The sequence below is a fragment of the Anomaloglossus baeobatrachus genome, chromosome 6 (genome assembly GCF_048569485.1).
Source record: "Anomaloglossus baeobatrachus isolate aAnoBae1 chromosome 6, aAnoBae1.hap1, whole genome shotgun sequence".
Lineage (NCBI taxonomy): Eukaryota > Metazoa > Chordata > Amphibia > Anura > Aromobatidae > Anomaloglossus > Anomaloglossus baeobatrachus.
In genome coordinates, this window is record NC_134358.1 from 95,866,866 (window position 1) to 95,881,629 (window position 14,764).

Consider the following 14,764-nt stretch of genomic DNA (forward strand, 5'->3'; position numbering starts at 1 on the left):
CACCTTGGCTGGTAATCCAAAACAGAGGGCACCCCACGCTGTTATTTTAAATTATATAAATAATTTAAAACAAAAAACATGGGGTCCCCCCCAAATTGGATCACCAGCCAAGGTAAAGCGGACAGCTGTGGTCTGGTATTCTCAGACTAGGGAGGTCCACTGTTATTGGACACTCCCCAGCCTAAAAATAGAAGGCCACAGCCACCCCAGAAGTGGCGCATCCATTAGATGTGCCAATCCTGGCGCTTCGCCCTAACTCATCCCATTGCCCTGGTGCGATGGCAAACAGGGTAACATACGGGCTGATGCCAGATGTGTAATGTCACCTGGCATCAAGCCCAGCAGTTGGTGATGTCACGCGTCTAACAGATACCCGACATCACCAGCTCAGTTTTTATTTGAAAAAACACTCCCCAAAACATTCCCTCTTTCACCAATTTATTGAAAAGAACAATAAAATCAGGGTCTGGCGTTATCCAATAAGGGTGTCCCATGACAATCCATACCATAGTCAATGTCCCAGTCAATGAAGAACAGAACGTTCCCCATTGTCTGGGAGACCAGTGCAGTGACCTGACCTAACATCAATAGGTCAGCCCAGGTCACTGCAGGGGATGACTAGCGCTGACTTCAGGAGGTTAGATGAGATCATTACCTGCAGTGACGATCTCCTGCTCTCCTGATGTTACTGTCTTCTATGCCCGCCGCGTTCTCAGCAGTATCGCTAGAGCCCGTGACGTCACCGCTAGTGACAGTCTCGGGCCGCCCGCGAGACGTGACGTGAGAACGCAGCGGGCATAGAAGGCAGTGACAGCGCTGACGTCGGCAGAGGAGGAGATTGTCACAGCAGGTAATGATCTCATCTACGGGAGAGGGAGCGGGACACAGACTGCACGGGCACTCCTGCTATCCTAAGCACTTTAAGCAGGGGGCCCGGTGCTGGCGGTGACACCGTGGGCAGGGAGAGTACGGGGTGCGGGAGAATGTGTGGGAGGGTGCAGGGACTCATGCACTGTAGCCGCCCAGCAGGGCGGCAACATGCTGTTCCAGATTTGCATGTAAACATGGTCCTGCCCATGTTGACATGAAATGACCAGAAGCAGCAAAATCGCGGCAGGAGCGGTCACATGACCACTCTGAGCCGGGGGAGAGGGGCTGACAGCAGGACAGGTAAGTGGTCACCATCTACTTACCTGCCCCAATGTAGCCCAATAGGGTAATAATAAAAAAAAGTCAAAATAAGCCGGATAACCCCTTTAAGGATGAAATGTAGAAGATAATAAGATTTATGGATGTACAGCATAATACAAATGTGAGTACACCCCTCACATTGTTGTAAATATTTTATTATATCTTTCTCTCATACTGGTCACTGTGGTCACTGGATGCTGAACATGGCACCTCATCGCAATGAATTCTCTTAAGATCTGAAATTAGAATTGTTGTTCTACATAAAGATGGCCTAGGCTATAAGAGGATTGTCTACATCTTGAAAATGAGCTGCAGCACAATGGACAAGACTATATAGGGGATTAACAAGACAGGTTCCACTGAGAACGGGCCTTGCCATGGTTGACCAAAGAAGATGAGTGCACGTCGTTAGTCTCATATCTAAAGGTTGTCTTTTCAAAATAGATGTATGAGTGCTGCCAGCAGAGAGTGCTACAGAGATTACAAGGGTATGGGGTCCACCTGTCAGTGCTCAGACCATACGCCGCACATTGCATCAAATTGGTCTTCATGGCTGTCATCCCAGATGGAAGCCTCTTCTAAAGATGATGCGCAAGAAAGCCCTCAAACAGTTTGTTGAAGAGAAGCAGACTAAGGACATGGATAACTGGACCATGTCCTGTGGTCTGATGAGACCAAGATAAACATATTTGGTTCAGGTGGTATCAAGCTTGTGTGACAGCAACAAGGTGAGGAGTACAAAGACAAGTGTTTTGCCTACAGTTAACCATGGTGACGGGATTGTCATGTTTGGGGATGCATGAGTGGTGCCCTTCGGAAACTGGGCCACAGGGCTGTATTCCAACATAACAACGCCAAACACCCCTCCAAGACGACCACTGCCTTGCTAAGGAAACTGAGGGTAAAGGTGCTGGACTGGCCAGGCATGTCTCCAGACCTAAATACTACTGAACATCTGTGGGGCAGACTAAAATGGAAGATGGAGGCGTGTAAGGTCTCTAACATCCACCAGCTCTGTGATGTCATCATGGAGGATGGAAGAGGATCCAGTTGCACTTGTGAAGCTCTAGTGAACTCCATGCCCAAGAGAGTTAAGGTAGTGCTTGAAAATAATGGTGGCCACACAAAATATTGACACTTTGGTCCATCTTCACTGAGGGGTGTACTCACTTTTTTGCCAGCAGTTTTAACATTAATGGCTATATCTTAATTTATTTAGAGGGCACCAAATTTACACTATATAAGCTGTACACTGACTACTTTACATTGTATCAAAGTGTCATTTCTTCACTGTTGTCCCATGAAAAGATATAAATTATTTACAAAAATATGAGGAGTGTACACACTTTTGTGATATAGTGTATGTAAAATCTAGTATGCTAAATAAACTATTTTGTACTTCATGTGAAAAGGCTAATGGTGTAAAATTAATAAAGTAGCACTGACATTGAAATATTGCACAAAAAAGTGCAGTGATAACTTTCTCCGTATATGACTTGACAAAATGTAGCCATTTTTTTCTTGCCTCACATGCAGCCTCATCTATGCATGTATCCGATTATAGCAGTGATATTATCCTTCTAGGTTCATCTTACTTTTAGAAACACAGATATTATAGCCACTCCGTCAGGGTTCTTCTTAGCTTCTGTAACATTATCGTATTTTGAGTTCCAATGAACAAATTGTATCTGTAAAACAAAACAAGTGTTTCAATTTTGACAGTTGACTTTACCAATGAAGGAAAAACAGTTTATTTGTGCCTAAACTTCATGTGCATCTTTAAAGGGAACTATAACAAATTACCAAAGAATAACAAACTACGATAATTATTGGAGGATGCAAAAATAAAAGTATAATCTTTATTGGAAATGTGCAATAAAAGACATCCAACTTGCCAAAAGTCAAAGACACGTGGAGAAAACGCAAGGATCTGCACATGTAAGTAATTCATATGTACACTGACAAGCAAAAGGGTAACAATGTTTTCAACTTTCGACTTTCAGGCTTTATATCTCACCATCCACTACAGCTTTGTGTGTGAGACTATGTTCATTTTATAGACAATCATCTTGGTTATCTCATACATAAATACATACATTTTACACAACTATTTAGCATATGATTAATTATGTAGATTATTGTCATGTCACTGCATTGTTACTGTTTTAGGGGTACTTTGCACACTACGACATCGCAGCTGCGATGTCGGTGGGGTCAAATCGAAAGTGATGCACATCCGGCGTCGCTGTCGATATCGTAGTGTGTAAATCCTTTTTGATACGATTAACGGGCGCAAAAGCGTCGTAATCATATCATCGGTGTAGCGTCCGACATTTTCATAATTTCCCTGCAGCGACGGTACGATGTTGTTCCTCGTTCCCCTGCGGCAGCACACATCGCTGTGTGAGAAGCCGCAGGAGTGAGGAACTTCAGCTTACCTGCGTCATCGCGGCTCACGCCGGCTATGCGGAAGGACCGAGGTGGGCGGGATGTTTACGTCCCGCTCATATCCGCCCCTCCACTTCAATTGGCCGCCTGCCGTGTGACATTGCTGTGACGCCGCACGACCCGCCCCCTTAGGAAGGAGGCGGGTCGCCGGCCAGAGCGACGTCGCAGGGCAGGTGAGTGCGTGTGACACTGCCGTAGCGATAATGTTCGCTACAGCAGCTATCACAAGATATCGCAGCTGCGACAAGGGCGGGGACTATCGCGCTCGGGTTCGCAAACATCGGCTTGCGATGTCGTAGTGTGCAAAGTACCCCTTACTCCTAAAAATCTGGATGTTATTAATTTGCTAGTATTTTGTAAATCTACCTTTTGGCTTTCAACACTGCCTGAATACGTCTAAACACGCGCTCAATCAGATTCAAACATGTCTTGATTGAAATCTGATCCCAGGTCTTTTCTACAAGTTCCAAATGTTGGTGCATACTGGAGGACTCACTTGGGTATGAATACAGCTTTGTATTCAACTGTACCCACAAGGTTTCAACTGGGTTGAGGTCTGGGAACTATGAAGGCCAATCCAGCACCTCTACTTTATTATCAATGAACCATTTCTTCGGCAATCTTAATGTATGCCTTTGGTAGTTCTCCTGCTGGGGCACTATGTCGTCCTTTTCATACCCATAGTACTCAGGTGTACGAAGTAACTTATCTTGTAGTATACACACATATAGCTCAGCACTGAGACCTCCATCAATCTTGATCAAGTATCCAACACCTTTGGCTGTGAAACAACCCCATATCATCAGGCTTCCTCCACCCAACTTGACAGTTCCTTCAATTTCTCGATCTCTTTGCAACTTTTCACCTTGTTTCTTTCAGACCTATTTGCACAAATAAGAGCCTAGTCTATAGACTTTGCTCTTATCGCTCCAAATCTCCCGTTTCCAATCTTCTATTCAACTCTTCTTATGACGATATTGGGGTTGAGGCTTTTTTTACTTTTTTTGGGCCACCATTCCAGACTTGTGTAACGTGCGTCACACGGTGCTTGTATGGACTTCTGTGATCTCACTTATATGAAGCATACCAGCCGCCTCCATTGCTGTGATTATCGCGCCAGAACAGATGGACCTTATGATGAGCCAACTAGTTGACTCTGATATTTTGGCTTAACATCCACCTCTTGGTTTTTGAAAGAATGGACAGACTTCAGTTCATATTCTCACAACTGTTATGGCCTCCCATGATGTAGTTTGCCAGTTTTCTTGATTGAGAGACCTCTACCGATGAGTTGGATGATGCTGTTTCTCTTTTCTTTGGAAATCTTCTTCATAGTTGCTCCTCAATTCGATCCAGTGACCTTTTCCTTGGGAATCAACCAAATAACACACTGAGCTATTAGAGAATGTGAGAATAGGTTGTAATTTGTAGTATACTGAAAGACAAATACTTTTTAAAAACCAGGAGCAAAACAGAAACAGTCCAGTGACATGATAAGAATCTGCATAACTTTTTTCCGCTTTTGCTCGTCAGTATATGCTAGAGGTTCAAAGATGTTTGGCGGTTGTTTTGCTGCTTTTGCATTGCTGACCAATGGATGTTGTGTCCAATACCTCTCCTGCATATCTCAGTCCGTCAATCACATGTTCAGATCCATGGTCATCAGAAGAACCCCAATGAAACTGCAATTGGCGAAGTCTGTAGCTTCCACTAAGCGGACCATCTTTTATCACTAAAGAAGATAAGATTAAGAACTGTCGTAATTTTGGTACAAGTCACAAAGGAGACTTTTATGATATAGCTCAATATCATGGTAACATTGGTTGCACAGACACTGTGTCCTAATGAGTTAGAATTAAGAAGAAAAATTAGGAGACTGATTTTCACTAGAGGTTTGGCTGCATGTTATAGGTCATAGGATTCATAGGGTCTAACCACCGAGTCCCCCAGCAAGCCTGAGAAAAATGCCGAGGATAAAGCTCTACAGAGCTCTACAGCCCCATCTTGAATTTAACAATGATGTGCATGCTCAACCTCCACCACTCCAATCAGGGGCGTACATATCAGTGGTACAACTTGTGCAGCTGAACGGGCACAAGTGATAAAGGGGCCCATTTCTACCTTCAAAACTGGTGGAATAGTGGATTTTGATAAGCTTTTGAGCTGCAAATGGCCTATATACTGTTCTTGCACAGGGGCTCTCTACTGTCTGTGTCTACCAATGACTCCATTCATTATCAATGGGGTTACCAGAAATAGCCAGTACAGCGCTCACCTTTTTTTGGCAGTCTCATAGACAATCAATGGAGTGGATGTCGATCCATTAAAATAAAATCGCGTTTGCAGTTGACCAAGCATGCTTATACAGTGGGGGAAAAAAGTATTTAGTCTGCCACCAATTGTGCAAGTTGTCCCACTTAAAAACACACTATGAAGAAAAACACATAGATCACACATCCCAAAAAATACAATGATCTAAAGCCGCTAGGCAAAAAATGAAATAGAACATGAGGTTCTTTTGTTACCATTCTGATCAGATTGTATTAAGCCAACTGCCATCTCACGGCAAACCTCTTGAGTTGGTCCCTATCCTAAACCTTTTTAGGCACTAAAAGGTTTAGGATAGGGACCCACTCAAGAGGTTTGCCGTGACGTGGCAGTTGGCTTAATACAATCTGATCAGAATGATAACAAAAGAACCTCATGTTCTATTTAATTTTTTGCTTGGTGGCTTTAGATCATTGTATTTTTTGAGATGTGCGATCCATGTCTTTTTCTTTATAGTGTGTCTCACTTAAAAAGATGAGAGAGGCCTGTAACTGACATCATAGGTAGACCACAACTATGAGAGACAAAATGAGAAAAGAAATCCAGAAAATCACCTTCTCTGATTTGGCGAGATTTTTTTTGCAAATTATGGTGGAAAATAAGTATTTAGTTATTTAAAAACATGCAAGATTTCTGGCTCTCACAGACCTGTAACTTCTGTAAGAGGCTCCTCTGTCCTCCACTCATTACCTGTAGTAATGGCACTTGTTGGAACTTGTTATCAGTATAAAAGACACCTGTTCACAACCTCAAACAGTCAAACTCCACTATGGGGAAGACCAAATAGCTGTCGAAGGACCCCAGAAATAATATTGTAGGCCTGCACCAGACTGGGAAGACTGAATCTGCAATAGGCAAGCAGCTTGGTGTGATAAAATCAACTTTGGGAGCAATAATAAGAAAATGAAAGACATACAAGACCACTGATAATTTCCCTCGATCTGGGGCTCCATGCAAGATCTCACCCCCGTGAGGTCAAAATGATCACAAGAACGATGAGCAAAATTCCCAGAACCACATTGGGGCACCTAGTGAATGACCTGCATAAATCTGGGACCACCGTAACAAAGGCAACCATCAGTAACACACTACGCCGCCAGGGACTCAGATCCTGCAGTGCCAGACGTGTTCCTCTGCTTAAGCTAGTATATGTCCAGACCCGTCTGAAATTTGCTAGAGAGCATTTGGATGATTCCACTTGCATATGACTTGTGCGAGTCTCGAATCGGTATCACCCGGAACGGCGCAAACTCTCCTGACAGGAGCGCCTCAGCTGCATGGAAATATATGCAGCCGAGCCACTCCTGTCAGGAGATTGTGTGCCGTGCCGGATGATACCGATGATAGTCATATGCAAGTGGAATCACTGTCATTTTAAGAGGCATTGGAGGCTCCATTATATCTATAGAGTAGCTTGGTTTGGACTTAACAGGGTTGCCCACTACTTGTACAACCCCATGTCAATCACCATGTTGGCCCTCGTCAAAATAACAATGCTTATACTCACCTTTGATGCCAACGCCATTTCAGCTGTGTCAACACTCACTTGTGCCCAATCAACAAAGGCTTCCCTCTTCCCGCCTTTGAGCAAATCGATCATCAAGAGGCAGTCAGAGCTGCGACTGGCCGCTTAATTACTATTGACATTTGAAACATCCGAAGGCGGGAAGAGTTAAGTCCGCACTGATCCAGTGTAGACGTCAGATAACCTAACACCCTCATGTGAACACTGGAAGAGCAAGTGCTGACATTGCTGGAATGGCGCTGGCACCAGTGGTGAATTATTTTAACGGGGGCAAACATGGTGAATAAGATGTGGTTGTCTGAGTAGTGGACACCTCCTTTAGGTTGCCTACTTGTCTCAGCTATTAAATGATCAATGTTTAATGCAATAAATTGTTCTATGTCTTCTGGCTCTGACTATATGAAGATGACAGAGGGAGAAGAACCGATTTCTGCCAATGAACCTTTTAATTCAGAAAATTACCCAAAGTAATCCACCAACCTCAAGAGGTAAGTCAGGGAAAAACCAACATCCACCAGATATACTAGAGTATCATCTGCACACAAGAATCCTTGCATAAACCTTTGATATCCCGAGCCTTATAAATAGCCAGGGTCAATAGCTCAAAGGCTACTGCGAAATGTACAGGAGACAACGAGCACCCCTGTCTAGTCCCCTTTTGTAAAAGAAAAGGTTATGACACATCCAATTTACTTCTAATTCTTACTCAAGGAGAATCGTATAGTAGTTTCACCCAAGAACAAAATTTGGGACTAAACTTGAGGTGTAATAATAGTGAATGCTGATATTGCCATTCAACAGAGCCACAGGTCCTACATGCATCAAGGGACATACGGTAATAAAGCCAGGAGAGGGATCTTCCACTTTCTCAACAATTAATATAGCATGACACTAAATATATGGCAATACCAATAAGGGCTGCATAAACATCTAAAAAAGCTATTTATTTAAAGCTAATTTATTACTCAATTCACACAAATGTCATGATTTACATTTATGACATCAGATTTGGCCAGTCTCTTGAGTGATAATAAGGCTTTTTTGGGTTATGTCAAAATTTCCCTAATTTTGACAACAAAATAACCTCATAATGTGCTATTTTTGCCATCTAAAGTGACGTATACTCTGAAGGAATCATGAACAGAGGCTCTTGCTAATGTAAACAGAGATTAAGTCACCTAATCCCCTCATTTTGAAAATTTATATAGCATCTGTCACAATTCCTCCTAGCGGTGTTTCTGGATGCAGAGTGACAGTTCAGCCTTACAATTGTAAGGGGTGGACGGACCCCTAGTGTGGAGAAGACGTTTTTCCCCCCCTGAAGACGCCACAGGAGTATGGTGGCACATTGTACCATGTTATGTGTTATGTACGGTTCTTCCCCCCCTAGGTGCCAGTGTAGTGAGTGGTTCCCCTGGTAACAGTGACAGGGAAGGAAGGGGCAGGGCAGCCTAGGAGGGAAGAGAAGGGGGGTTGGGCTCTGAATGCAGGGCAGTGTGCTGGGAATGTAACAGGAGAGTAAGCTGAGGAGAAGTGCCGGGGCAGAGTGCAGGAGTGGGTGCTGTGGCAGTGGAGCGGAGAAGTTGGAGCTAATCCGGAGCCGGTAGTGAGTACTGGAGCCATCCCCTAGTTCAATACAAATCCCTGGGAAAGGGCTGGACTAAAATCGGGATAGGAGTAACACTGCTAGGGGGATAACAATTGGCCCCTGCAGGCAAAGGAAAGTGCCCGTAGAGAAAAAGGAAACCATTTTTGTAGAAAAGGACTTGTAACTTGTAACGTACTAAAGTAAGCCTGCTGCAAACAAAAAGATGGAAGCTTTGTTTAATAAAACGGTGTTTGGTTTACCCGCTGCCTGCAATTGTCTCTTTCCTGAAAGTGAAGAAGGAGCTGGAGAGCACAGAAAGAACGCTGTCATGAATGGGCCCCATGCATCCACACTCTGCCCCAACAACACACCTGCTTTGCAAGTGACAGCTGGGCCAGGGTTCAGCCTGCGGCCCACAAGGCGAGGGGACTCGACTACACCCCCTGAGGCGCCCCCTGCCCCCGTTACATTTTGGCGTAGTCAGCAGGATCAAGCCCGCAGAAGAGAAACCCCGAGCAGAGACCAAGTGGTGCCTGATGTACTGAACAGGCCACAAGATGGCGGCAAGATGGCGGCCGTCCTCATGGATATAGTGAAGGCGCGAAAAGTGGGCGCCAAACGAAAAGCGCTGGGCTGGCCTGTAAGGAAGAAGCCCGGAGTGCACCGCCCAAAGAGGGGAGGTGCTTGCCCCGAGATACTGCAGAGGTCTAGAGACGTGGGCGACGCCGCAAGAAAGAAGAGGCGTCGCAAACGCTGTGCCGACCTGGTGGGTGAGGCCGGGGGCGGAGTATGGGCAGAAGCGGGAAAAGAAGAACCGCCTCCACCTTCCCCGGCGCGATTGCAACCCTGGCAGTGGAAGAAGCAAACTCCAATACCTGGACCAAGCAGAATGGAGAACAGAGCGTGGCGCGCTCAGCATAAGCAAGCGCTCGCTGAAGCCTGTGGGATGAAGAGTACCCCGACAGTCGCGCCAAAAGCGGCCGCCGAACCTACAGCTGGAGACAAGCCAAGGGAAGCATCGGCATTACTGGTGATACATCAGAGTATGGTGTCGCACCCGGTAGTTGTTGTCGGCAGCCCACTGCGGTCCCGTCCAGCTACCCCCTCAACCCCGCAGGAGGCTGAAGGGCCTGAACTGGAGAAGGAAGTACCGGAGCCACCGGGTTATGAGCCGTTTCGTAGGCTACCCCGCTTACCTGGACAGTCCCTCTCCGACCATGTGAGGGCCCAGCGGGCTGAATGGCTGCGTGCATACCACCCAGCGTGAGGGTTAATCATCCGGAAGAAAAAGATCTGTTTGTTGTCGAAAGCCGGTACTGTTGGAAGCCGGTGAGTGTTTATGGTTAAAGCTACGTTAAAAGAACTGAACCCGGGAATAGAAGAATGCAGAGACTATGCATGGACTTCTCCCACGACTGTTAAGTAAAGAACCCTTTTGTTTCTGTTGGTCGCGGCTCATCTAAGACCGGGAGCGCTTGAGGAGAGCCTCCGGGCAGAAGATCAGCCAAGACCGGGAGCTCCCCTGGAAGGACTCCGGGCACCGGACTTGTGTGCCAATCTGGTGTGCTTTGATACGTTAGTTTTAAAATGTTTTTTTTTTATTGATAAGAAAGAAAAAGAATACTGCTGAAGAAACGTGTGTGTGTTTTCCATATGCGTTGTCTTGCAGGTGCGGAACCTCGCCAGGAGGCTGAGGTTAAAGAGGGGAGGAATGTAAGGGGTGGACGGACCCCTAGTGGAAGTGGAAGAAGTTGGAGCTAATCCGGAGTCGGTAGTGAGTACTGGAGCCATCCCCTAGTTCAATACAAATCCCTGGGAAAGGGCTGGACTAAAATCGGGATAGGAGTAACACTGCTAGGGGGATAACAATTGGCCCCTGCAGGCAAAGGAAAGTGCCCGTAGAGAAAAAGGAAACCGTTTTTGTAGAAAAGGACTTGTAACTTGTAACGTACTAAAGTAAGCCTACTGCAAACAAAAAGATGGAAGCTTTGTTTAATAAAACGGTGTTTGGTTTACCCGCTGCCTGCAATTGTCTCTTTCCTGAAAGTGAAGAAGGAGCTGGAGAGCACAGAAAGAACGCTGTCATGAATGGGCCCCATGCATCCACACTCTGCCCCAACAACACACCTGCTTTGCAAGTGACGGCCGGGCCGGGGTTCAGCCTGCGGCCCACAAGGCGAGGGGACTCGACTACACCCCCTGAGGCGCCCCCTGCCCCCGTTACACAATCTCGGTCAGGGGCGTGCTGGGCTGTCAGTATGGTAATGCAAATCAAACAAGGTCGGTGGAGCCTCTGTTAGGAGTCTCGACACAGAACTAGCCAGATATCCCTCCAGGAAGGACCTAGCCAAGGAGTGGCTCTTTTTAGGAGACCACCATAACCACCATATTAAGTGGCCCTTTTAGTCAATATCCAACTCTTTGACGAGTTTAAAGATATGACAAGGGAAATACCAAGGCCAGGTATCCATCCACAGACAGCTGTTTCGGGGTGTTGCCCCTCATCAGTGTAGAGTAGGATTCTGGCTAGGTGGGAGCAATGCCTAGTAGATCAACAAGACAAAACAATCACTGATCTCGGGGAGACCAGCCAGAGAAAACACTGCCAGCAGCCAACAAAGGCGCTCAAAACAGTGAAATCCTAGGTGCATTGCCCCCTGGGAAGTATGCAAATCAAAAAAGGTCCATGGAGCCTTTGTTAGGAGTCTCGACACAGAACTAGCCACTCAATATGGTGGTTATGGTGGTCTCCTAAAAAGAGCCACTCCTTGGCTAGGTCCTTCCTGGAGGGATATCTGGCTAGTTCTGTGTCGAGACTCCTAACAGAGGCTCCACGGACCTTTTTTGATTTACATACTTCCAAGGGGGCAATGCACCTAGGATTTCACTGTTTTGAGCACCTTTGTTGGCTGCTGGCAGTGTCTTCTCTGGCTGGTCTCCCCGAGATCAGTGATTGTTTTGTCTAGTATGGTGATGGACAGTTCAGCTTTTCAATCTCGGGCAGCGGTATGCTGGGCTGTCAGTATGGTGATGGACAGTTCAGCCATCCAATCTCAGGGCGGGGCGTGCTGGGCTGTCAGTATGGTGATGGATTGTTCAGTTGTCCAATCTCAAGCAGGGGTGTGCTGGGCTGTCAGTATGGTGATGGACTGTTCAGCGTTCAATCTTGGGCAGGGGCGTGCTGGGCTGTCAGTATGATGATGGACAGTTCAACCGTCCAATCTCGAGCCGGGGTGTTCTGATCTGTCAGTATGGTGATTAAAAGTTCATCCATCCAATTTTGGGCAGGGGCATGCTGGGCTGTCAGTATGGTAATGTACAGTTGAGCCGTCCAATCTGTGGCAGGGGCATGCTGAGCTGTCAGTTTGGTGAGGGATAGTTCAACCGTTCAATCTTGCGCAGGGGCGTGCTGGGCTGTCAGTATGGTCATGGAAAGTTCAGCTGCCAAATCGTATGCAGGGGCATGCTGAGCTGCGAGTATTGTGATTGACAGTTCAGCTGTCTAATCAGAGGCTAGGGCATGCTTTGTTTCCTCCATGTGTCTCCTATTTAGAGTGATTACCCGACTGTTTAAATTGCCTGATGCCTCCAAACTACTGGCAGTTGTTGCTTAGGCTCAGTGGTGTCTGCGTGATTTAAGTTCCTTTGTTCAGTATTTGATCTATTGTTACCCAACTTTGCACCTTTCTTCTGACTATCCAGTCACCTAGCCTCTTTACCTTTTACCTTGATCCGCTATCTTCCTGGAATTCTGACTTTGAACCATGACCTGACTACATCTTTTGTCCTTTGTTTATTATGAACACTCTTTGTATTTGACCCTGGCTCTCTAAACTACATAGCCTCATGGCAAACCCTTGAGTAGTGACTAGCTGAGTAGGGAGTGACTAGTGACACAGAATCTACTTACTCCAATAACCCTTCATACTCTGCTCTGTTTTCCACCCGTCTCTAGTGTGTGTGTGTATGTGTGTGTGTGTGTGTGTATGTGTGTGTGTGTGTGTTTGTGTGCATATATCCATATTGCACAAGATAATAGCAATGTTCATGGAAATTTAAATAGGAATCAGCAAATATTTGGCTTTAGCATTAAATGTATCTACACCTTTTGGGTGATCTTTATTCTTCTGCAATGTCTGCAATGCTACCATATTTCATTTTGATAGAATCTATTGTCTCATTGATTACAAAAGATCATACAAGGTGCCAGAATTCTGACATCCTAAGGATTAGTAAAATTGAAGGATTTCATGTATGTCCAGCGATATATACCAGATCAATTGTACAATTAAAACAGAAGCATCATTATATATAAGGTAATAAAGAATCACCTGATGAACCATCAAACATCACTCTCACTGTAGTACCATCATTAGCAATCGTCATAGAAGATGCTGCGCGGTAGGAAAAAGTCCATGGTCGCAGACTGCCATCATGCTTAATATACCGCGTGTGCAGCTCAATAGGCGATTGGCTTTCTCCTTTGGCACATGGGAAATAATCTGCCCAAGTGTCTGGACCTATAAGGTTAAAAAAAAAAGATTTACTATATATTTGTTATAATAAATATATTAATAAATATTTTGTATTGATAATATAGCACTCACCATTGAAACTGCCATATGCCCAGTCGTGTCTTCGTGACATCACTAGATGTACGTCCGTTTAGCAAGCCTGGATTGTCTGTTTGCAGGTACCCCTCTGTCATTTATAGATTGCTATAGCCGTCAGTGCTGAGACTGGGTTGACTCTTCCCCTCCCCTAGGTTCTGGGTGGACTTCATGGAATGGAAATGTTATGTTGACTAACGAGCCCTCCTGCCCTGCAGGAAACCATTCAAGATATTATGATCCCACCTCATATTTAGAAATTGCAGAAGATAAAAAGTTAATCTGATCACAAGGATGCATCACAAAGCCAAGCGCGCTCCGACACGGGCACTGAGATCCTGACAGTAACCGAATCATCTGAGATGGTGTGAGAAAATGTGTCACCCGAGCCAATGATATTGTCTGCGCTTAACACGTGCATGATTAGAACATTTATAAGTTCATCATGTCGTTATATAAGTGTGATTGAGATAAATGTGATAAATAAGAGACAAGCAGCTTCAGATTTCGTTAACAAGAACTGGGAAAATCTCAGAATTTGGTGAATGCAATTTATGTAAATAAAATTAAAGGTGAAGCCATACGTCAATGTGACATTTTATTTTCACAACTGATTATTTCTTCTTTATTTCCGATTATTAAAACCATATTATCCTGATATAAGACATTGGGGGATGAAAAATTGAGCGTAGCTTAAAGGGAACTTTCATCTGGTTTGTACTGTCTGATCCACACTGGACACTGGCTGCGTCATTGCAGCTATGTATGCTTTAGGGCTTATGCAGTCGTCCAGTGTTCTCGTACGAGTCCTATCCATGGTTTTCATGGATGGCAGTCATATCTCTGATAGTCCATGGGGTTATTCATACAGTTAGGTCCAGAAATATTTGGACAGTGACACGAGTTTTGTTATTTTAGCTGTTTACAAAAACATGTTCAGAAATACAATTATATATATAATATGGGCTGAAAGTGCACACTCCCAGCTGCAATATGAGAGTTTTCACATCCAAATCGGAGAAAGGGTTTAGGAATCATAGCTCTGTAATGCATAGCCTCCTCTTTTTCAAGGGA

At 45.2% G+C, this 14,764-nt stretch overlaps 1 protein-coding gene across 1 annotated transcript in view; it reads right to left on the reverse strand.

Moving 5' to 3' along the window:
* The window catches only part of LOC142244084 (carbonic anhydrase 3-like), a 34,933-nt gene extending 21,010 nt beyond the window's left edge, over positions 1–13,923 (reverse strand). Inside the window, exons 1-4 of the mRNA XM_075316275.1 lie at positions 13,688–13,923; positions 13,412–13,600; positions 5,253–5,371; positions 2,787–2,879 (exon numbers count right to left, since the gene is read on the reverse strand). Coding sequence (XP_075172390.1) covers positions 2,787–2,879; positions 5,253–5,371; positions 13,412–13,600; positions 13,688–13,727 — 441 coding nt within the window. The 5' untranslated portion in view covers positions 13,728–13,923. The remainder of the gene's footprint in view (positions 1–2,786; positions 2,880–5,252; positions 5,372–13,411; positions 13,601–13,687) is intronic.
* Positions 13,924–14,764: the final 841 nt, after the last annotated feature.